Here is a 23,904-nt window from a genome sequence, read left to right on the forward strand (position 1 = left end):
TAAAAAGCGTGACGGTGGAACGCCATCTAATTGTCCCAGTCCGAATCGTCGGTCCATTCGGTTTCGGCCGCGGACGATTCTTCTTCGAGAGGACTACCAATTTCGGTGTAATAATCCGGTTTCCACCAGTCCAGGACGGTCACGTTGCGCACGGGATCAAACACAAGCTCGTCTACTCGCTTTCCGCAGTAGTTGGCCAGCTCGATACTAATCTTGTACCGCATCATGCTCTGGGAAAGTGTTTGAACAACGTTCTTTACAAATAACGTCTCGTTGTACAGTGGTATTACTTTAAGAAAATCGGTCGTAATCTGAAATAGGAGTCGGATTCGTAAAAGATTAGATGTTCTTGCTAAATTTACAACTTGCACAACATACCATCAGTATCTGGCATCCCTCTTCCGGGTTCATGTAGATGTCCTGCATGAATGCGAGAGAACTTTTCTCGCGCTGTAGTTGTGCCGATTGTGCCGGTCGACTGCCAGGCTTAAAGGATGTTTTTAGACGGAAACAGTACGTCCAGCAGTTTTTTGTACGCTTGTGCCAGGAAGTAAGTAGCTGCCGTCCGATCACTCGATACTGATGGCGGCTCGATACCATCGTTAAGCGCTCCACAAAGGGAGGATACAGATAGTACAAAGATCGTATGACGGCCGATCGTAAACCACGTAGCCGTACCATACTAGCCGGTTGAAAGCGTGCCGGCATTTCGATCGAACGGTCATAATACGATCTATACAGCTGCGTCCAGAACCGACCGCTCTGCACAACCTCTGCCGTTTTGCGACAAATAAGTGCAAAGCGACAAACATCTTCCGGGCGAATAAATTCCGACACAAGGAACCACAGGTCGATATGATAGTCATTGTACGTGACTACTGGCGGTGTAGAATCTTGCACTGCCAGGCAGCTCTTTCCCGACCTTCCATCGTTTTGTTCGGGATCATCACCTAGCGGTTCCGTTTCTAACTCGATTTCGGCTAGCGTGATTTTGGAACTAATTTTCGACGGTCGGTTTGAACTTTTGGAATTGTTTGCATAGTCGTATATGGTAGGGTCTGAAAAAACAAATGGAAGAATTAGATTTATGATGGAGCAAAGCGTTCAGCAATGGCTTTTTACCTCTCCCGAACGTGGATCGACTCTTGGTTGGTTTCACTTTAACGCTTAATGCCATGAAACTTGAACGGATGTTCCACAAAGGGTGGGATCGTTTTCGAATGCAGCCACGAAGGAGAGGTTGAAGCAGTTAACACATACGAAGGGAGGGTTGGAAATCACAAAAGGCGGTGTTGTACTAGATAGATAAATTCTGCAACATCCATTTGATGGAAACGCTGGGCGCGATGCAACAACAGCTCTCGATGCTTCGATTCTTCAGTGAATCATTTTGTGGGTGGGATTTGCTTTACTTTTGCAGCAATGTGTGATCAAAACACTGGGCGAGCTTGGCTGTGCAGTGAAATATCTCCAAACTGCTGAGAAATTGTGTTTAAATTGTAATTTAAATCTTTCTGGACGAGTGTATTGCACTGTGTTTTGTTTACATTTTGACGGGGACTGACGTTTCTCGTTTCTCTTCGGTGACGTTTCATCTATTTTGGCAGTTAGAAAAGTTCCTAGAGTAGACTGTGTATGTCAGTTTTTCAATTGCGGTGTGATCGATTATTTTTGATTTTCTTCCATTATCAATAATCAGAAAGGTGAACAGAATAAAGGAAAGGAAAACTCGAAAAAGGGTGGTTTTTATAGTTAATATGTTAATTTAATGTCAGTTTCCAATATTTTTAAAATAACTAGAGCAAACTGCGTCTCCAAAAATTTGTAAGCAATATCAAAACAACGAGTAATTTTGCCTATACACACCGAATTTGGTAACTTTAAGCCCCTAGAGTTGATCCACTTCCCACCATCCCCACCCGAGGTTCCAATACAGCGAAATAATACTTAAGCTGAGCACAATAAGCGGATCCACATCAGTTGTGGTTGATCTGCGGTGCGTGAAGATCCGTTCCCTTTTGCTCTTACGATGGAGAAGTGGATTGGTAAAGTGGCACTAGTAACGGGCGCCAGTGCCGGTATCGGACAGGATGTGGCAATCGCACTAGCCAACGCTGGTATGATCGTTGTCGGAATAGCTCGGCGTGCCGAGTTAGTTACAGTACTTTCAACCAACGTTACCGGTACGGGTAAGATTTACGCTAAAAAGTGTGACGTGAGCAATGAGGCAGAAATTATGGAAACGTTGGGCTGGATAAGCCGCGAATTTGGTGGAGTGGATGTGCTGATTAACAATGCAGGCATTTATCGTTATCACTTTATTACGGGTGAGTTAAGTGGAAAGCGTTTCACATCCACAATCCAAACCGGAAGTAAAATTTTCGTCACCATTCCAGAGAGCGAAACATCCGATTTCAGGGACACGTTTAACGTGAACGTGTTGGCAACTTGTATTTTTATCCGGGAAGTTGTAAAGGACATGAAGGCACGACAATCTTACGGTCATATCGTGCTGCTAAATAGCTTGCTGGGGAAACGGGTTCCCGACGTATCGGTCCCATTGTTTGGCGTGTATCCTGCTTCGAAGTTTGCGCTGGTCGGATTGACGGAAGTTTTACGACAAGAGCTTAACTTCTTCAAGTTGCCCATCAAAGTGACGGTAAGGTGTTTGAATTGGTGGATAATAGTTGGTTTGGAAGAGTTGCTGTACTTATGGTACCTGATCTCGGCAGAACGTACATCCTGGAATGGTGGAAACGGATATGATCAAGGTGTTTGAGTCTGCCCTAGCAGAACGGCTGCCGAAGCTACAGGTCAAGGATATTACCGCCAGCATCATACACTGCCTGGAGACACCTCCAGAAGTTCGCGTAAGTGGTACAACTTACAGGCTGTACAGGCAAGCAATGCAAATGATTCGTTGTTCTCCGTGCACCACGGTGTGCATGGGACCGTACAGAGCGGTGTCGAATTACCGATTGCTCGAGTTGTGGTTTGAGGCCGAAATAGCTTGGAACCGGTTGATATTCTATCTCTTGAAGGTTTTCATCAGTTTGATTTGTTTCGTTTTTCTTCCCACAGATTGATGAAATAACTCTGATGCCAAGTATGAAATGAGCAGACCCCTGCTGGGTGGTCTGCGTGGCAGAATATTTTACAATATTGTATCACCGTACTCGTCAATAAACGATGTCTACGAAAGCTTATCCGGTGAGCTCTAGCTGAGCTCAGCTATTGACATGAGGTTAATTTGTTCTAATTGATTGTAATGAATTTGACGGATGACGGAATTGTCCATTGATCCACAAGCATGCGGCATGAAAGTAAATTAAATTAGACGAATGCATACGGCGGTATACTCTATGCGGATATGATGGAAAGGAAGCCTAACGTTATTAGGATTTTATAGAAATTGGCTTTAGATAAAGAAAAGTGTGCCATTCGCCCCTGTTTGTTCCATACCCAATCAGCATAATCCAAATTGAATGCACTCTGTACTTGTAGTGCGATAAAAGCTGTGCACATATCTTGTCTAAATGATGAATAACAACTTTCTGCTTGTACTCTACCAACACAGGTAACAAGAAAAAATGTCGGTATGAGTTGCACTTCAGCACCATCAGCCACACTTACCGAGAACACACGGAGGGACTGATGGTTCATTTTGGGGATTGAACTAGTGGGAGGGTTTGCTTCTACTTTTTTTTCTTATTTTGGCTTACCCCACGTTGATACGGTGTGCCTGAGAGTGTACCCCTCACACTGTACTGGATGCAACAGCATTCCATTGCAAATGCAACCGGAAATAATGGTCATGTTCTTGTTCGCGAGCGCGCTGGTGTTCGTTCATCCTCATCGAAAACCCGCGCGATGGCACACTGCACTCGGTACGGTATGGATGCTGCTGCTGCTGCACCCGGTGCATGATCCCCGGGAGGATTTTATGGAGCAGAAGGAAGCAGATACGTATTTTATTAAAAGAATTATATCAACGAGTGCGGACGGTGGCACTTGCAACATCCGTACACTAGCTGGCGTTTTGTTGCTACTAATGCACTCGGATTGCGAAGGTGGGTTAGTGGGGGGAAAGGTGTTTTAGCAGGGAAAGAAAATGTGGAAATACTGTTGCAGAGATTTTGATGCTAGCTGGGCGGAATTTTGAATATTTACATAGCATGTAATTAGTTTGATAACGTTTGCATTAGAAAATATACTTACTTTGGAAGGCAATAAAAAAAAAACTACAACCGATGGATCAATTAATTGCAATTGATGAGAATACAACGTTCAATAAGCATTAACGCAACAATAATTCCCCCCATTTTCTCATCAGTTTTTTGGGGAACATTCTGACATCTTATCTTAGCCACAATATTTTAACTCGTTTGTGTCCTCGCGATCAGTTGATCCTCTGTCTTGAACATAGAATGATTAAATAAGTCCTCCAAAAGTTGTTTGCTACAAACTAAACTAAATAAAATACTCGATTGGTTCTTTTTCTTCTTGGCTTAACATCTAGGTCATGCCTGCCAACTAATGGCTTACTAGATTTGCTGATACCACTTAGTTGGATAGTCAATTCTCACTATGGGGGAACGATCCGGATTTGAACCCTCGTACTGCCATGTGGCGAACAGCCATCGAAATAAAAGATTAACAATGATAAAGGCACCAGCCGTTTCTAGCCACAACCACAGCTCCAAATTAGCACAACCTCGAGATGTCTTGCAGAGGACAGTTCGTCCTAAACCGTCATCAGCTATCGGACCGCTCAGAATGAACCGAAACCTCTATAATGTAGATAGATAGATAAGAATACGAAAGACCACGGACGGTTGAGTGGATTACTGAGACACAGCTCCAAAGTACGAAAACTCTTTGAAATCAATTTAATGTCCTTAAGATCCCTCGTTAGTTAAGTTGTGATACCTTTTCAAGGATGTAGGATTCAAACTGTGTTAGCAGTAGCAACGATATAATTTATTAGACCTATTCGAACGAGTAATACTGTCTATAAGAGGTAAAATAGTGCTACAACATCATCTCGTGTGTGTGCGCGTCGTGTGTAGCCAAGCGATCATGTGAAGCCTCCCGCTACGCTACGATCAAGGACTTTCTTGAGACGTTGCTATTTTCCATAAGGAAAGATTCGCCACAACAGGATTCCGGATGTGGCATCCTTCCGTGAAAGGCATTAAGAGCAACAAAACACATCGCAACCGCCATGTGCTCTAGCTGTCCGTTCTGGACTTTTATCCTTGGTGTTATTTATTTTCCATTTGGCCCACCATTGCAGCCGACGATGCATCAGACCACGCTTTGTCGTATGTTTTGTGGTGTTGTAGAAGAGCATGCTTTAGGTTCCGTTTTGTAACAGCAAAAACCGGGTTCAGATCAGTTCCTGTCCACGGTTCCGTGGAAATGAGTTTACGCTACGTCCTAAATCCCATGCTTGTATGAGGGGCCCTGTGGGTTGGTGTTTTTCGCGAACCAGCGAGTGGTTCGGTTTCGCTCGTGTGGAATGTAAATTATTCAAAGTCTGTTGTTATGTTGCTGTGTTGTTTGTAGTTTGTTTTGGTTGATGCTGTCGGTTCGCTCCCTATGGCCGTGCGCTGGAGCTGAAGTTCGAGTTCACACAAAGCTCGGGAAAACTTGAAAAGCATTCCACAAGCGTCTTCATTCACAACGCTGCCCGGGCGCTGGTTGCAACGTACGGAAAGTATTTTAATTTTTTCACTTTTCACGATCGTAGTTCTCCTTTTTTTTTTCGCTCCTGGTACCCACAAACACGAGAACACAATTTTCCATTCCTGTGGTTCCATCGTTCCTCTGGGAGTTTGCGATGGGAGCTGTTTATAAAAAAAGAAGAAGAACCGTAACGGTAACAATAAAATATTTCGCGCAAATTTTGTTCCGACCACATCATCTTTGCGTGGGGGCCCGAAGCCTCGGCAAGCGTCAGCACGTGACGCTCACCCATCGGACTTCATCTTTGGTTTTATACTTCTGGGTCGGAACAGTAGCAGCAGCAGCAGTGTCACGAGCGCACGTCGAAACGTTTCTAGCTGGCCGGAATGTGACGCGAGACGGGCGACATTATTACGAGTCGGGTTTGTGCAGTTTTTGTAGCTCCTGTAGTTCCGTGTCGATGGTTGTACGGTTGCTGGTGTCCGTTGGCGGACGTTTCGGGAATGACCAGAACCGTTGATCACGTCCAAACTGACGACCCTCGTCCATCGTTTCCGGCAGCTTTTGGTGAAGCGTTTCGGGCAGGAAGATGGCACTGAGCGCACCGACCAGCATAATCAATCCCATCGCTACGAACGGTAACCGTAGGTCGCGGCTAGTACCGAGATAGACGATGTACGGTCCAACGGCACCGAACACGTTCGACACGATGATACCGAACGAGGTGCCCGTTTGCCGCAGGGACGTCGGATACAGCTCGACCGACTGAAGGTACAATGCGAAGTAGGTGATGCATACGAAAAACTTTACCACAATGGCAAGCATCGTCACATACAGCTCGGTACCGGGACGGTGGATTAGTAGTACGACCGGTAGACAGGCGATGGTCGCTGCGAGAAAGGCGCCACTGTTGGTAAACCGTCGTCCGAGCCGATCGCAGCACAGTTGGCCGAGTAGGTAAGCCGGCAGTTCGACTGCCCCCTGCCAGAAGTTGTTCAGGAACGGATTGCCACCCATCTGTAGGCTGAGGAGGAACAGCGTGAACGTTGGTATGGTGTTACAGATCCAGCTCAGCAGTAGCAAACAGGTCAGTTTGGTCATATGCCACCCACTGAACAGGGACGCAATGCCGTACGTTTTTTCACGCTCTGGGCGCGGTACGAGCAGCTTAAGCTGTTCCTCCGTCATCTCGAACGGGTGCCCATTGATGGTAGCGATTTTTCGAAGCTGTCCCAAACACGCAGCGTACCGGCCCTGACTTGCTAGCCATCGGGGTGACTCGATGGCGTACCGGGGAAAGCAGTAAAAGATCAGACAGGGTAGTGCGGTGACGATCATGAACCAGGTCCAATCACCCATCCACCAAAGGATCAACGGTGCCAGACAAACGCCTGCCGTCCAGCCAACCAACTGCCAGAGGGAGAGTGCGGCTCGGTTTGCATCCTTCGAGATTTCCATCGCGATAATCAGTGGCGACTGGAAGGAGGTGTTGGTGGAGAAGCTACCGATAAAGGCGAGTACCGCAAACAGCCAGTAATGGCGGGCGGAGAATATCGCAAACACACGTCCTACGACTGCCGTCACGATGCTGAACAGGTACACCGGTAGTCGTCCGATCCTGAAAGGATAGATTGGTATTAAAGTTATAGAAATAGAAATCGGGATTCTTCTTGATCCGTTGCTCACCGATCACCTAGCTGACCAAGAATAAATGTTCCACACACTTCCGAAACGCGGACGATCGCAAACACGTTCGTACCGTAGAGTTCCCGCTCGCAAACCCAGTCTTGTTCCGTAACTGGTGTTCGATCGTAATAGGTACGATCGTAGTCATAGCCATAAAGGCAGGACACTTTAGGTGTGTCGTTTGATGGAGCTGTATAAACCATGTCATCGTCGTAGGATAAATTGTACATCAGACAGGAACTAGGCACATATTCGCCGCGACTGTTGAACTCCCTGTTGGTAGAGGATAGAATCGCGATATTATTAATTAACTTTCCTCGGTTAAAGTTTATCACAATACGAATTTATCTCTGCCAAGCTAGTGGTCAGATTGCAGCAAGCATATGTTAAACTTCACAGTGAAACTGATAAGATAAGCTGATAATTGTTCCTTCTATGATTTAATCAGTGTAGCTTAGTTTAACTGTTTTCGCTCGTGTTTGGATGAGTTGAAGTGCCGGTAGGATTAAATTGCTATCGCTCTTATCTGACTTCATTTTGGGTTTCGTTCGATACTTTAATTAGACTTTACACCGGCGAACTAATCAGTGAATTGCATTAATAAATCACGTTTCGTTTGAGAAAAGAATGTGAACAATAAATTTTAATATCTCGCTCAGACGATCAAGCTGTCAGATGTCTGGACTTCCACAATAGCTCAAATAAAACTTATTCAATTCAGCATACTTTATCACATCACGTAAGCACACATCAAATCCATTCTTTGCACAGAACGATCACAGCTAATTTATGCCTATGCCATAGTAATTTAACCGGCGTAAGAATCCCGTTGCTGTGTGCGAGTTGTCTTCTACTTACATGGGATAAACGGTTTCCTTCCAACGTTCGTCGCGCGTACCGTTGACCATTGCCGGAATGCTACACCTATGATCCGGTACGGCCAACACAAGCAACACGTTCACCACACACATCGCAAAAAATAGTACTGCGATCACGTTGAAGATTAGGTTGTACCGTCGCTGAAATGGACCATCGTTGCCGATAGATTCCATGATACGATCGAACGCAGCATCCGATCCTGCAGCTTCGCCCTCTTCCGATGTCATCGTTGTGCGTTGGCTTTACCTCACTGTCCCTGTTCTGTGGTCCCAGGTTGGTCTTGTCGGTTGCCGCGTACGGAACAAACACTCGTCCAAAACCTTTCCCGAGCACCGGTTACCTTCAGCAACAGCAGTAGCACATCGTATCACTAACATACGCAACTGATATCACACCGTTTTGTATACCTTATCACCATCATTCTTTTCTGTTTGGCCCATCTACGCTAGATACGGTGTATGGGAAGGGAATCCGCCTAGACGGACTACAGTGTCAGCACTCTCTGGCATGTCTGCTCGCCGAAAAACGTCACCCGATCGGTCACTGTAGCCATCGCCCGGAGCCTGTAGTTGTAACATCTGTGTAATTTTCGAGAGCGATGCACCATGGCCGGGTTGCACACATGCATAGGGCGAGCGATAAAAAAAAACATACACACACACGAATTCCAACCCGCCACGAGGGTGGTTAATTGAGCGAGAGGGTTGTTTAGCTGTGTTGGTGCGATAGATGTTGGTGGGGTTTTGTTTGTTTGTTTACTGGTGGTTTTCTACCAAGCTGTTTTACACGCCCAAATGCACTCAGCTGCATCGTGTCAATGTAGCACGATGCACTTACGATGGTGGTGGTGGTGGAGGGATCGGCTCAGTTAAAATAGGTGTACCAAAGCTGGTATGTTGAATTAAAATTCTGTGCGCGTTTTGAAGCACCACATTTTGTTTCACATAATCGATGTGGTTATTTTGTTGTTGCTGATGTTTGCTGATCAATTCATTCAAAATGATAATTTTACTACAATAAAATAATCTTAAAAAACTGTGTGTTAGGTACACGTGACATGTTCATAATGTAAAAATCAATAAAGAAATATTGAAGCAAATAACAAGAAGATATTTTTTATGTAAGTAATGCAGTAAATAGAAACATAGATACATGAGTAAATAGCTGAATTGATAAACAAATCAATATATTAACCAATTATTTAATAAATTATTACATAAACAAGTAAACAGATAGGACAATACGGCGCAAACCGTCATACTTAAAATAAATAAATTAAAATAAATAAAGTGAACAGATAGGAATAATATGAGTAAATAAATAAGTAAGATACATACAAATAAATAATTAATGCATTATTAAATTATAAAAGCAACACAATAAAACCAACAACAATACAATTAAAAAAGGAATATTGTTTAAAGAATAAAAAACGTGCAAATAGAAAAAGGAAAGTTTTCAGACAAGAGGTAAACAATACTAATGCATGATTTGGTAAATTAAAATATGACAAAAAATGAAAATTTTCATATATTCGTAAATTATAGGAGAGCACTTCATTATAAATAAAGAAAAGTTAAAAATAAAGATAACGCATTAAATAATAATAATAAAATGTATGACACAGGCATATTCACTTAAGTAGATTTTTCTTTAGCTGCAGGTGTAAAAAGAACTTTTTATTCTTTGTGTATTTTCTTCGTGAAGCAACATAAAAAAGCAACCAAAAACTAAAAAAAATGTGTAAGTCGCGAAATACCAACCGACGAAGATGCAAATTTCGTTATCAAAAACTTTCAACCGGTCACGTAATACGATTTTACCTTGGAAAACTGGCCGAAAATTGCAACTAAAGAATCAACTACAAAAAAAGGCGGTTTGTTTGATCAGCACTCACAGCATAATGGCACACGAACACTTGGCATTGGCCAAAGATGTCGACGCGAAGGTGATAAAAAAGTAAACCAATAAATTGTCACATTTAATCTACCTCTACCGTGTGTACTGCTTTCCTGCAAATGGTGGGCAAAATCACTGTAAGGCATGATGAAATCCGAAGAACGTTGAAGTACTATTGGAGGACACATTTTCTTAAACTTTGGAATGACTTGGCGTTGGTGGACTGACATAGACGATGGAGCGACCTAGAAGGAAGCAGTGGAACAGTGTTACGCTTCTGGGAACCGGTAACGAATGGTCACATGTGACATGTGACACCGGTCGTGTCGTTCATGTCCGATTTGTGTGAATTTTCTTCAAGCCAAACTGTGGCAAGCTTTTGCCCACTTTTTCCTTCCCAGTGGTTGCAGAATCTGGTAGCTAGAATTGGAATTTAGGGGTTGAAATCGCACAAAATGCTCCATTCTCTACCATAAATGCTCAAAGTGCAGTGCCAGTGTGCTTGTGTGTGTGTGTGCGCGCTATGCCGTGGATCTTCCCGGCGACAGTTTCGGGCTAGTGTCAGTCGCTTTTTAGTTCTTAAAATGCAATAAAAACAAATTTAATTGTACATGCTGACAGATTTTTGCCACTGGCAACAGAGGTTCCCGGGTTTCTGAAGCTGGAGCGCCTGTGTTTATCCTTACAAGCGTTCGTAGAATGCTTTGCTCGTCGGAAAGGAACGGAGCAAAGTTTTATCAACAATCCTTGAACATTTTATCTCGCACTGAAGGCATGCGGTACGCTTCCATCGAGGAGCAGGACCAACTTCACCGGAACCCGTAAATATACTATTTAAAGCCAAAAACTTGTTCCTTTTGTAGTTTTTTTTCCAGATTTCTCACCCTTTTGATCGTTCCACACGCCAGGCGAGAGTAGACTAGACCGAACCATCCAATTCAGCCATCCAATCATAAGAGACAGAGAATACAAGCTGACCGACAGCTAACCCTCCGAAAGCCTCCTGTTGGAGGCGAGTTTTGGAGCAAAAATTACAAACAAACCCGACAGCACTTAGCCCTCATTAAATGGTCGACCGAAAATGCCGAAATGTTTTTATTTGATGAATCGGATTAAATGCCCCTTACATAAATACAAGCAAAACTCCCCGCCTGAAACACTAAACTAAAATCCTAAATTCCAGTTCACTCGCTCGTTCCATCTCTCTGTGTACTTAAGCTTATGGTTTACTTTTATTGCGTATGTGGCCAGTTTTGGGATGGTGAAAATTCTTGGAAAGGGATTTTAGTCCGTACCGTACAGGACCTGTGTCACCGCTGTGGGGGCATCCGCTTCCCTTATTGGCTCATTCCAGCATTACTTCACTGTGGTACAACGTTTCATCGCTCGTATGTAAAACATTCTCTGTCATAATCAGAAGAATTGAGTCCGTTGTCCTTATTTTTGTGTGAATCTCCTTGTTCTTCTATCTAACTTACTTATTGTGGCAATAGAAAGGGCACAACCATATGGGCTAGAGCAATCCTAAAGTATCCTTGAGGGAAAAAAACCCTAAGCATAACAGACAAAAAGGGATTCAAAGCACGTTTCCACCACGGGTGGTACTACCGACCATGAGTATTAACTTGATTTGGGTGTGTTAAAGTAATTAAAAATGCGCCCCAAACTTTTTTTTACCAAGCTTTTGGTTTTTTTTTTGTAGCTAGCATCAACTTCTCGGTACCGGCATTTCACATCGCGGAGCTTACGTTTGGGATCAGAAAAGCAACCAAAAAAATGGGAGGGAAATTGTAAGGAAAAATGCTTTTCACAACCTTGTCCTTGGCAGACACGCATCACGCATCTGTGCCGCGTTAGCAACTGCGTTTTATCCACATGATCCATCCAGTACATTCATACGTAAGGATAATAATGCTAACCACCACCACACCGGGCTAAACGATGGTTTTGCAGATATTACAAAAGCACGAGCAGAGCACGCCTGCTACTGGCAGATGAAAGAACAAACCAGGTGTAGCCGGTGACGTGAGACCGTTGTACCGGCAATCTCAGGGCCGATGTGTCAAATTATTTCCAGTCGGCACCGGTGTGAAGCTGGGGACGATTAGTGCAGGATCAGGCGGTTTTTGTTATTGCTCAACGTGTATATTTGCACGCTTTATTCTTTTTAGGGATTGGTTGTTATGAGCACCACGAGACGCCAGACGAGCGAAGACTTTACCATTTTCGAGTGAAAGCTGCTTATATCGAGCAGGTTAGCGGTTAATTGGCGAACGACGAAAATGATGCATTGGTGTTAGGAAACAGCAAATCCTCATGCCTTTGCTACACACACACGCTGGCATATACGATCCAGTTCGAGCGTATTTGCTCTCCTCAATTCAGTCAAAACAGTTGCTTAATCCGCCACCTTGAGGTTGTGATTTGGCACGGTGTAGAATAATTACTAAGAAAACCGTTTTCGACCCTTAGACTAGGCGAAATTCGTCCGTCTAGTCGTTGTAATTATTTTTAATTTAATTACAACAAAATGACTTGCAACGTCTGATCTTATCATGACATGGGTGTGATGGATGGAGAAGATGTCGATGCTCTGGAGTAGATGGTTTGTGCTTGTTATTTTTAAGTGCAAACTGTTGCCATAATGATGACAGCAGGATGGATGGATGCCCGATTGGAACGGAGCACAATCGTGCGGAATGTGTGATGAAAGTTTAGATGTGAACGATGTAAATCACTTACACACAGGACAGGGCACAACGATGTCTAGCTTTCTTAATGATGTTCCACGGTGAATAGACCATTCGGTACGAGGAAAAGCTTAAAAAAACGTGTACATCCAGAAGCATAGATTTGTAAGCAAATTAATTGCTAGACATGTCATTAAAACTATCAATCTTGAGTTCGATCATCATAACGCTTCAACCACGAATTTAAGAAGTATTTGAAGATTTTATTTCCAAATTGCTCGCAGAACTGACAGTGACAGCGCAACATGATGATCTCCGGCTACGCGCCACACGGATACCACAACGACAGACAAATTACGTGACAAATTATGTCCATCTACATGGTTTACCGATTTTGCAACAGGCACCGAAATAGTTGGCACCGGAATCCAGCCACCAAACTTCGACAACTTCCTCGAAAGACAAAACCGATCCTGTCCTGTCGGGTGTTACCAAACGGAGAGGTCTCGTCAGCACTTTTCTTTACCCACCTGTTTACATCATTAGCTAAGTGCGGGTCCTGTGGTGTCCGTTCGTGTGTTTGGTTTCGACAACTTTCAGCCTTTGTCAGTGTTGCTTGCTTAACGAGGCACGTATCCCTAGTTTGCAGTAAGTTGGCAAGTTCGCTTTGTGCGGCTTTGACACCTTTTGTGTGTGTGTGTGTGTTTGTACACCTTCCGTGCTTAAGTTTTTGGTTGAGTGTTTCTTGATAACGGGTGTGATGTGCTTGAGTGTGATTGGGTTTGAGCACAAACATAAAAAAAGGAAATGCTTTTATGAAAAGGTAGAAATAATAGCGATGTTTGCGATCTTTTATTTTTTGTTGAGAGTGATTTAGTTGATTTATGTTATAAAGTAGTGTAATATTTGATGAATTTTGCTGATGAATTTTTTATTGATGAAAGATTGGGTCCTGGGAATACTAGGTTCGAATCTCGAACAAATCAATACGAATATATTCTGCCTCAATGATCACTTCTACTGGGAAGAATATAAGTAATAATAAACGGTGGTGAGCGCGACAGCGAAGCTGGTCTTAACGCGTAACGCGTCTTAACCTCCGTAGTTGAGGATTGACTACAGAGGCGGATCTTCCTATAAGCGAACTGAGCCGCCGCGTAGGGTTAAGGCCCAAAAACCCTTCACCCAAGGGGCTCCTAACACCTTGATCCCACGCTGCGTCGCTCCCCCAAGAGCCCCACCAACCATTTCAAATCATGGCCTCAGAAGTGCAAAATCCGCCTCTCACTGACTATACAACTGCGTGGTATCGGCCGGTCTAGTAAACCATTCAATGGCTGGCGTGACCTAGTAGAAAGTCGTTAAGCCAAGAAGAAGAAGAATAATAAGAAAAGAAAGTCTGCTGTTGGATTCAAGTAAAGCTTTCATTTGCAGCTTGCAAATGGAGAACATTGAAGAAGCGAAACCACGTGGCACGTACCATGCGCCTCCATCGTACATGTGCGAGCTGCAACATAACCTGGCAGTTGAATGTTTTACATCTTTTGGAGCAAATGAAATTTTCGACACATCTTTGTGAGATTTTTTATCAAATTCATAGCAAATATTAATTATAATTAGATAAATGGTGCTTCATTAACCCTTAGCCTTCTAGTAAGAAAGGTATATATTAATCTAAATAATACAAATCCCAACATACAATTCAGCTGCGTTTCTTACATTCAAACTATATCGCACATATGCGAGGCACCTCACACAAAGATAAGGATAAAATTTGTAGCGTACACCGTACTTTCTTTTTCGATCGAAAGTGCGTTACCCATTCTTCCGGCACTGATCCCTATGGTGCATCCCATGGCAGTGTTCCTTCCCCAGTCCCATTCTCAGGCGCACCGGAAACTTTCCGCTTTTTAAATAATAAATTAACTTGAAACTCATTATGAATTTAAATAAATTACATTCCTTCCTTCTTCCAACAACCAGCAACGGGCGTGCCCTTTTGGTGTTTCCCATGCGATTCGACTAGCCGTGACCTAGCGGTAGTTTTCCGCCGGTGGCAAAAAGAGGGTGGGGCGCATCATAAGCCGGAATCTCTTCCGCACCATGGAAGTGAAACTATGAAACTGGCATTAAAATCTTTTAACTTTTCCACTTCCGTACTCGGCCCCGACAGCACTGCGGCCCCGATTGATGGCCGGGTCATTGGGTACATTGCGGAAGGGTCGGCAAGATGCAGCTTCCGGGTGCAGTTCCTTGGCTACGAGATAGTAAGAAAGCGAAACTAGGTTCTTTGCATTATTATCTGTTACGGGGGTTTGCCGGTGTGCAACGGAACATTGTAACGACGGTCGGAATCGGAGGTTGAATGCAAAACATTCTCATTTTAGTTTTTCGGCATGGCATAGAAGATTGTACAGGAAAACAGGAGTCCGGTAGCATTCAGTCAGTTCTTCTTGCTGTAGTTTTTTCTCTTTTCCAATTTACAAAGTGTTGAAGTGTGTGTGTGTGTTGCGTAGTAGATAAACATTTATGTAAGCAAGGATAACAACATGGTGTTGTTGGGGAGGCGTGCTTTATCGCCTGAAATGTTCTGACCGGTCAGTTAATGGCCAATATATTTATACAACAGTGAGCAAATCGCCTTAAATGCAGCGCTATCATTCTGGTTCCAGTTGATTTGGTTACAAGAACTTTAATGTTAATTGCTAGTGGTGACTTGCTTCAAATGGTTTGAGTGAAATTTCTCGTCTTGGCGTTACGACCTGCTAGGTCACGTCGGCCATTGAATGGTTTGGTAGACATGCTGATGCCACGTAGTTGGACAGTCAGTCGTCAGATGGGGAGCGGTCCGGATGGGATTTGTACCACGGTCCTGCCGTTTGAAGACTGGCGCTGTTCGCCCCAGGTAAAATTATATTGCCTCAGAAAGAACAGATGTCTTGTCCGCCTGTTACTGTTACGAGGCGCTAAAATAAACCAAGCATCATCTACATACGGTTTGTCTTGTTCTTCTAGAATAAACAAGTTCCCGAGCTTCAAGTTTCATGCTCATCAACATCATTCAGCATCAGTGTCAGCACCAATCAAATTGAGTTTGATTTAAAGGATTCTGACAGCCGTCTTTGGCTATACGATGCCGAAAAGTTGAGCTAAGCATTCATAGCTAATTATCGTAATGTGAATAAACTTCTTGTCAACAGTCTACAGATCACATTACCGACAGTTTAGTACAGGATTTTACTGTCAGCTTATCTTTACGTCAATGTGCATACATTCTGTCGTAAAACAGCAGCAAGCTGCATTTGCAGTAATATAATCGCCACGTAAATGAATGGATTGATGCATTACTTTTCCATCGTATTTGTAAGTAGCAATGTATAAAGCTTAATTTTAATCAGCTTTGAGAATTGCAGCAAAGGCTTGGTGGGCGAATGCATATCAGCATAATGAAAAAGGAAAATGGTGGTTTTCGACCATAATCTTTTCAATTTAATGGATTTATTTTAGCCACAAAATTATTTAAAAGGAATTATTTTCCTTTCAACTTAGGGCCGGATTCAGAGAAATCAATTCTGTCGCCGGCAGGCACTCTTGGATCAATAGAAATAATTCCGAAAAAGTGGAAAACCTATGCTGAATATTGTATTAAAAAATGTTCTAATCAACAAATATCGTTTTCCAGCAAAGCGTCGATAAACCTTTTGGACAATGTCTTCCAGCGAGAGAACAACAGTGTTAAAAGAAAAAAAGCAATGAAACAACAGAATAAAACAATAACGAAAAACAACTTCAATCTTCCCTTCGGGAGGAAAACTTTGCAAACAACGACCAGCAACATCCCACCACGTTAGCTATGGATGCCATTAGTTGTCTGTTTTTCCTTTCTTTTTCGTTTCCTTTTTTACTCATGCCACTGCTTTACTGCGGCTGGGTGTATATTTCATAAAAATTCAAAATTCAATTTCACGCTTTTTGATCATTTAAAATTCATAAAATGCTGCTGTTTTCTAGTGTGCGTTTTTTTTCCTGCACTTTATCTCTCTGTTTCTGATTATTTTTCTTCGGCTTCGGCTACGCAACTCACATGAAGATTGCTTCGACACGTGGAGCATCAGTCGCGGTCGTTTTTTTTTAGTTTGTTTCGTTATTATTGTCGTTTTATCGTGGGTGGTATAACCACCCCCTTCGAAGTTTGAATAGCCTTATGGCGAGGGAGAAAAGTCCGCAGAGTCTCCAGCAAAACATGAGCGAGAATTTAGTTTGCATACTGCTTTTAGGGGGTTAGGAATCATTGTAGTGTTGCGTAAATATGTTGTAAGCAGAAAAGAATGTTACATCCATTTTTACTGTATTTATTACACATTGAATAACCTATATAAAATTTATAAAAAAAAATGTATGTCCGTTTGTCTGCCCGTTGATATAAGTTTTACTAGGAAAATAATCACAATAATTATTCTGAAGAGTACTATTAAGAGCAAAACTGAAACAATGAAACTATAGCCATCTTTAAATACTCTTATGGTGCTTACGAACCAGACAGATAGGTATTATAGTACTGAGATTGTCCAGCAGATACAAAGCCTTTCCATCAGTAGATGGCCCTATATTTCACGCACAGAAGACACATTACGCTTAATGATCATCGTCGACCAAGAGCCACTTGCCTTAATGCTGACCGGCTGCATACAAAATTCAATACAAAGTGCAAATTTATTCATTCACCGACGGTTCCTTTACGTTAGAACCTTCTCGCCCCGGACACAAGTGAATGATTTGTGTCATTTTTCTACCACTACTTTCTACGCCAGTTGACGGAAAAATCATCACTTTTTTGGCCCCTACACATCGCCATTTCTGCAGTGTGTGTCGTTTGCAGAGGACGCTGGTAGGATGAAAGATGGACGATGCTGCCAGCTCCTTCTTGCCAGCGGTGGAGTGTACCGAACTTTTACTTTATTTTCCAGCTGAATAGAGGAATAATTAGTGCTTTGTTGTGCCGGTAGCAAAAGGGATCGCTGTCTACCATTTCTTTGATCCCTTGCACCCGAACCGATTGAGCCTGAAAACACCCGAAACCCCACCCGACGCCTGTTTCAACCCCAATCATTGAATGGCCACTTGGCCACTCGCTAACCTTTGCCCTCTGTTCCCGGGGGTTGTGCGGCTCTTTCTGCTGGCAAAAGACAGTAGTGAACTTGTTAATTAGAAGCAATTATACGATTGAAAGCGCCGGAAGGGCTGTTCTTGTATTGGCGTACGAATGAATAAAAAATGGACGAAGCAAAAGGGGTTTCTGGACGGTTTTCAAAAAAAAAAAAAAAAAGAGAAGGCAATCGGAAAATATTGGAAAAAAGGAACCGGAAACAAGGCAAAACGTGAAGAAAACGGTTAGCTAGCGTTCCAGTACGGCAGTGCAGTGTCGAAAGTTGTCACGAGCCACAAGTCTCTTGGCGCTAGATGTATAAAAGCACCCGGTTGTAGTCGTCAGGTCCGCTGCCAGCGAATCATTCGTCCTCGTCAGTCTGGATGACCAACGGTTGCACTTTTGAAGTGCGGCTGCTTTTCATCGCTTCTATTTTTTTGCTTTTTCTGCATCTTTGTTTTGCCACTTTTGTTTGACCGCTTTGTGTAAGGATGGCTTAAGGATTTTTGCCGGAATGCAATGGGTTGGTCCGTTTCCAATGGTGTGCCACTAAAGAGGCGATTCGTGTAAAATGGGAGTAAGAGAGTGACTGTTAACGTACGCTTTGTAGATCACTTCATCTTCAATCGTTGCAAGTGGTTAAGTCGAATATCGTTTGATGTAATAGCGCCACTTTTATGTCTACAACAAGTGATTGCGTTGGATGCCATCCAAGCCTGTAACTAGCTGAAATAATGATTTTTAAACGTTTTGCAATAATATAATCTTTTTCTTATTTATATGGAGATGTCATGCTCAATAATAAATAAAATAAATGAATAAATAACTTTCAGCTACAAAGCCTTATTAAATCCAATAGGATTTGATCAAATCCTACGTTTAATAAGCCCTTTCCCAGGCACTATCTTGTCTCTTAACTAGGACATTGTTTAATCTTATAGATTTCGGATGAAATTGCGAGCTAATATTTACTAAAAAAATCGACGTGTAGTTTATTTGAGTTTCAAAGCGCTAGAGAGAGATTTCGAGTAGAGTTTCGAAAATAGCCGGACGATCTGGCTTAGCGAAGAATGCTTGTGTTTCGTCAAGTCCGATCAAGCGCATGGTTGAGCTTGAACAGACATTGATTATGATTAACTCTTCGTCATATTTTTCATAATCATATTTTTCCTCTTTTAAAAGGATCTTCTGATCCTTGAAGAGTCATACAAAACTGCTGCATGCTCAGAATAAGTCTCCATCTACACAGAATCTCCAGTCTTCGTCTTTCTACAGAAATAATCTTAGCCGGGTATAGCTATGAGCAGCGTGGCCATCTTTAGTCATGCGATTTCGTGGTCCACAGGATTATCAAGAGACCTCGTAATCGAAGGAGTTCCATCTACCAAAAGTCCTTGTAATCGTACAGGCCTTGCCTCTACCAACTCTGTCGTAGAAGACTTTGAATCGTATCAGAGAGACTCTGAATTGTAGAGGCCTTGCCTCTACCAACTCTGTTGTAGAAGACTTTGAATCGTATCAGAGAGACTCTGAATCGTAGAGGCCTTACCTCTACCAACTCTGTCGTAGAAGAAGACTCTTTGGCCAAAGTCCTTGGTCGTCCCAAAGGACCTCTTATTAGAAGAAATAACTAATCGTCCTAAGAGACTTATCTTCCAAGAGGTCTTGTTGAGCTCTGAAGGGTAATCCCACCACTTTGTTTCATAAAACATCACTTTCTTACCACGAATTGCGATATTGTGATTTAAAATCATTTTTCATTCTCGATGAGCTACCATTACCACTAGCGATGGCATATGCAAGTGGTCCATTCTTTGCTTTGTCTGCCGGTCACAAATTTTTCACCACTCGTCGGTAAGTGCAAAGGATAATTTTCCGACGGGACCATCCTTTTCCATACTGGGAAGAGTTTTCACCGGTGCAATCCCTCGACCCCGGGGGACACCATCCATAAATTCACACATGACCAGTCCAGATGTGCGTTTCTGACACGTTGATGACACCGAACCTGCGCTGAAATGTGAACCCATATGCGGTTGGTCCCAATGGACCGGTGGGCTCGCTGGCCACCACAGACACGGTATGGTAATGTTTTCCATTTCATCGATTCCTTCCGGCCTCTTCGAGCTTTGCAGACACACACACACACCGGAGTCCGAGTAGGAGTAGCGAATTTATTCACCATGTCTCGGGGCATGTTTCCATGCCGTCTCTTCCTCCTCGGGGTACTGAATGGCCGCTAGTGATGGCGTAATTAATCGCTTCATTAGAACACCGAGGATCATCCCCGGTAAGGGTATGGGCCAGTACACGAGCCGGTGCTAATAAATAGCGACATATAGCGAGACCGTGGTTTACCTCTCGGGGGGATGCAATTGTTGGACGAAATAAAGTTGGAAGAACGGACGATAATTTGGTGTAATCCGGGGTATTTTTTGTATTGTTTTTTGTTGGCGTACACGCGCTCCCGCTTACACTTGACGCTCGAGAAAATGTGATAATCCAATTAGAAATCTCCCGGGGACGACGTTTGATTTGGTGTGGCGTAAAGTTAGATTTATGAAGGGACTCTCGTGAAATGCTACCATACCTTACATGTAACTAGCTATCGAGCTGCGGAAATGCTTGAGGGACGGATTGCGGCGATAGAATTTTGGGCCAGTTTGGCATTAGCAACGGCAACTGTCGACATTAAAGCTGTTCAAACTTTATCCCGCATACCAGCTAGAACGATGAGATGTAGAGGATGGATTTTAGCAAAAAAAAAAGAAGGAACTCCAAAAAAAGCTCTCTAGTCGAACCAAACTAACTATCAAACTTACCGTACAAAACCGTTGTTGGGATCAACAATTGCTGGAAACTGGGAAAACTGTCGAACGCAGAACATTATTTTAATAGGAAAAGTTTGCTCCTCAAAATTAATGGTCATTTGAATATATTCAGGAGTGTGCAGTGATGGTTGGCTTTTATTTTGCGAACGCTCCCGTCGGCCATGGTCAGCAAAGCGGGAGCTAGTGATGGAATAGGAAGCTGGTCTGTTCAGTGCCGAGCTGGTTGCTGATCGATTTTGTCTTAAGATTTCTGTCCATTTCGGTGAAGGTATTTGACCGCAGTGAAATTAAAGCCAACATTTAAATATTATAATTAAAGTTGCAGAAAATTTAATTAATCTTACCTTTTGCCGTACGTAATCCCGGCTAGCATTTGATTTCCTTTTTGAATCGTAATAAGTACTAACTAACAAACTAACATAACTAATTGCCAGCATCATATGTTTGTGAAAGACGGATAAATTTACTAGGAAAATTGTCAACAACTGAAAATGAAGCCATGGTTCATGGGAACAAAAAAAAAAGGCACTAAACCCGCCAAAAAGTTAGAAACAATGAAATAAAACTAACAAAAAAAGCTCCATGTAGAGGAGGTATAACGAGTCAGTCTGGTTCAGCGATTTTTTGTTACCTCGCTGGTGGCTAATTCGATTTGCTACCAATTTTTAACATTCTTCATTATCGTACCAAATAGTGCCGTTTGGCTGTTTGGAGTACATGCTTCAGGAGTGGCATTGAAGTTTACAAAAGCTCATGTCAAGTGGTGCTGCCTGCAGTGCGGGAAAAGGGTATGGAATTCGTTTCTATTAGCTTAGCACATGAGTGCGGTGCTCCTGGGTACAATTTAAATATTCCGTGTAACCTGGTTTGATGATCAAATTGTGTTGGTTTTTTTTTTGCATCAAGCCAGCATGAGAAAACGAAAATTCTTCTTTTTGCGTTTTTTGGGTAAACTTTCCATGTTTCTAGAATGCTGCTCTTAAGCAGTAATTTCTGTGTCCTTGTGAGGAAATTTTGATGTTATTGGGGAATTGGTTTAGTTTTGAATTAATTTTTTCGTATTTCGTATGACGCATGCAAAGCTGGTAGACTTTGACGTTTTACGCTTATTTTTAATAAATAATGAACAATAAATTAGGGTCGAAAAAATGTTCTAACATACATTCTTTATCTGATATGCTTCTGTCAATAAAAAAAAACAGTTGAACTACCTAATACAAAGTGCCATATGAATGTTAAACAGAAACACAATCTAAACAACCATTTTTTTCATGAATTACGGCCTGGCCGAATTTCTACCCGAGAGTATTTTTTTTTTATTTATTTATTTACAATTGAATATGACGGTCCAGTGCCGTATTGTTCACACCGCTTGTGTTGAAAAAAAAAAAACAATTATATTGATAAGGCATTTCCTCCTTATTCTTTGCCTTATCCCGGGCATACTCGGTTGTCTATCCGAGAGTAATTAAAAATATAAAATAAGGGAAATTTGTTTTACAACTGTTATTTTAGATGTTTTATTAAATAGTTTTTTGTTTGATTGCTGGTTCCGTAAGGTTTTATTATAATATTTAACACCTTTTCTTTTCTCATTGTTATTATATTAGTTTGTCATTGTTATAGATTTAGTTATTCATGTAGTTTCATATTTTGCTATCGTATCTAATACAGTAAAAGAACATAAAACCTATAGATTAGGGGTTTTCTTGCCTTCAATTGGTTTAGAAGAAGATTATGCTCAGAATATTAAGAAAGTAATTTATTTTTTAAATATACTTCAAAGTATTTCTTACGGAATGTACAACAAATTATTTCTTAAATGTAAATTCTTACGAGTTTAATAAACAACAAGATCCCCTCCGCGTTCTGTCATTCCTGTAACCTCCCTTTCTCTTTGCCGCTTTGCAAATGGCATCTTCTGCTGGCGCTTTTATTATGTGGCAGTGGGAAGGATTGAATTGGTTAAGCTGCAATTTTACCGTCCTACCGATGCTCTCCCGGATCGCATAAACCACCATTGGTTTGATCCACGTTTCTGTGTGTGTGTACCACGGGTGTGCTCCAACGGCACAATAAATTTCCAAACGGGCTAATAATTTATGAAACGCGTTCCATGATTTACTGCACACCGAAAGATGACTCCCGTCGCCATCGTTCTTCCGACTGACAGTTTGCGGTGTGTCGTTTTGCCGATAGTCCTGGCTTCCGGGCACCAAAAACCCTCCCAATTTCCTGCCCCACTAAAAGTTAAACCCATAACCGATCGATCGTGCTCGGACGGAAGCTTTTTATCGAACACGCTAACAATCGTACATGTCGTCCGAGGTGAGTATTTCCCACACACACACAAAAACACACTGGCCGGGATCATGGTGATGCTCTTGTTTAGTTCTGCGAAAAAACCGTTAGAACCGCGAAGAAGCTAAGACAAACTTCGAATATGTTTTTTGTTTTGTTTGCTTGCTTGCCTGCCAGTTAAAAGCGACTCGGAAGGAAAACGGACCTTTCCCCCCCACGTAGTAAGTGAGCTGCACATTTATGGAGTTTCCGTCCTGGCGGTTTTCCACGGACTCGAAGCGTGATTTGAATATATAAACAATATTCCACCGGTGACATCCGGTTGACGTTTGTGGTCGAACGGGATGGAAGGTGGGATGGGGCGGGGCGGAGAAGGGACAGATTATCGGCCGGCACGGAAGGACGCCTGATTGAGAGCGATTCTATGCTTCCGCTTCCGTTTACACAGCCGGACGCAGTCGATCGTTATTGGGTGTATTATTTTTGTTCGTTCGTTCGTTTGCTAGTTTTGTCGCCGTTCTGTAATGCCGAAACCGAAGGATGCGAGTTTGTTTGGGAAGCTCGTTTGTTGAAAATGAATGGCAATAATTTAATTCGGTCCAGTGGCGGGGAGAGGGAGGAAAATTTTGCAGCGTGTCGGGCAGCCCTCGGGCCGGGCACTAACCAAGCCACAAAAGGACTAACGAGCAACGGAACGCGCTCGGTAAGCATCCGAAGTGTTAGCGTCCTTACAGTATTGATTATCAAACTGTTCCCTTTTTTTCTATGTTACAAAGAATGGAGA

The 23,904-nt window shown here is 42.7% G+C and overlaps 4 protein-coding genes across 4 annotated transcripts in view; 1 reads left to right on the plus strand and 3 right to left on the minus strand.

Moving 5' to 3' along the window:
• Nucleotides 1-23,904, minus strand: part of LOC126559152 (39S ribosomal protein L43, mitochondrial) — a 169,016-nt gene that overhangs the window by 1,934 nt on the left and 143,178 nt on the right. The gene's annotated exons all lie outside the window — the stretch shown is intronic.
• LOC126558491 (transmembrane protein 183) lies at nucleotides 27-1,206 on the minus strand. Its single transcript, XM_050214514.1, has 3 exons — nucleotides 1,123-1,206; nucleotides 379-1,058; nucleotides 27-311 (listed from the first exon to the last, which is right to left on the minus strand). The coding sequence occupies exons 1-3, from the start codon at nucleotides 1,175-1,177 to the stop codon at nucleotides 27-29; spliced, it is 1,020 nt and encodes a 339-aa protein (XP_050070471.1). The 5' UTR covers nucleotides 1,178-1,206.
• LOC126558894 (farnesol dehydrogenase) lies at nucleotides 2,024-3,117 on the plus strand. Its single transcript, XM_050214978.1, has 4 exons — nucleotides 2,024-2,327; nucleotides 2,397-2,659; nucleotides 2,733-2,870; nucleotides 3,082-3,117. Exons 1-4 carry the CDS (start codon nucleotides 2,030-2,032, stop codon nucleotides 3,115-3,117), a joined length of 735 nt encoding a protein of 244 aa, XP_050070935.1. The 5' UTR covers nucleotides 2,024-2,029.
• On the minus strand, nucleotides 6,100-8,480 carry LOC126557544 (carcinine transporter-like). Its single transcript, XM_050213352.1, has 3 exons — nucleotides 8,233-8,480; nucleotides 7,375-7,647; nucleotides 6,100-7,306 (listed from the first exon to the last, which is right to left on the minus strand). Exons 1-3 carry the CDS (start codon nucleotides 8,478-8,480, stop codon nucleotides 6,100-6,102), a joined length of 1,728 nt encoding a protein of 575 aa, XP_050069309.1.

Source organism: Anopheles maculipalpis, chromosome 2RL, assembly GCF_943734695.1.
Source record: "Anopheles maculipalpis chromosome 2RL, idAnoMacuDA_375_x, whole genome shotgun sequence".
Lineage (NCBI taxonomy): Eukaryota > Metazoa > Arthropoda > Insecta > Diptera > Culicidae > Anopheles > Anopheles maculipalpis.

Bases quoted from the DNA above. Each gene is read 5' to 3' on its own strand.
- LOC126558894 (XM_050214978.1), top strand. From the start codon at position 2,030: ATGGAGAAGTGGATTGGTAAAGTGGCACTAGTAACGGGCGCCAGTGCC. The intron at 2,660-2,732 runs GTAAGGTGTTTG...TGATCTCGGCAG, and splicing joins AGTTGCCCATCAAAGTGACG to AACGTACATCCTGGAATGGT. The intron at 2,871-3,081 runs GTAAGTGGTACA...TTCTTCCCACAG, and splicing joins AGACACCTCCAGAAGTTCGC to ATTGATGAAATAACTCTGAT.
- LOC126557544 (XM_050213352.1), bottom strand. From the start codon at position 8,480: ATGACATCGGAAGAGGGCGAAGCTGCAGGATCGGATGCTGCGTTCGAT. The intron at 7,648-8,232 runs GTAAGTAGAAGA...CTCTACCAACAG, and splicing joins AAGGAAACCGTTTATCCCAT to GGAGTTCAACAGTCGCGGCG. The intron at 7,307-7,374 runs GTGAGCAACGGA...CTATCCTTTCAG, and splicing joins CTTGGTCAGCTAGGTGATCG to GATCGGACGACTACCGGTGT.
- LOC126558491 (XM_050214514.1), bottom strand. From the start codon at position 1,177: ATGGCATTAAGCGTTAAAGTGAAACCAACCAAGAGTCGATCCACGTTC. The intron at 1,059-1,122 runs GTAAAAAGCCAT...TTGTTTTTTCAG, and splicing joins TCGATCCACGTTCGGGAGAG to ACCCTACCATATACGACTAT. The intron at 312-378 runs GTATGTTGTGCA...CTCCTATTTCAG, and splicing joins AGGGATGCCAGATACTGATG to ATTACGACCGATTTTCTTAA.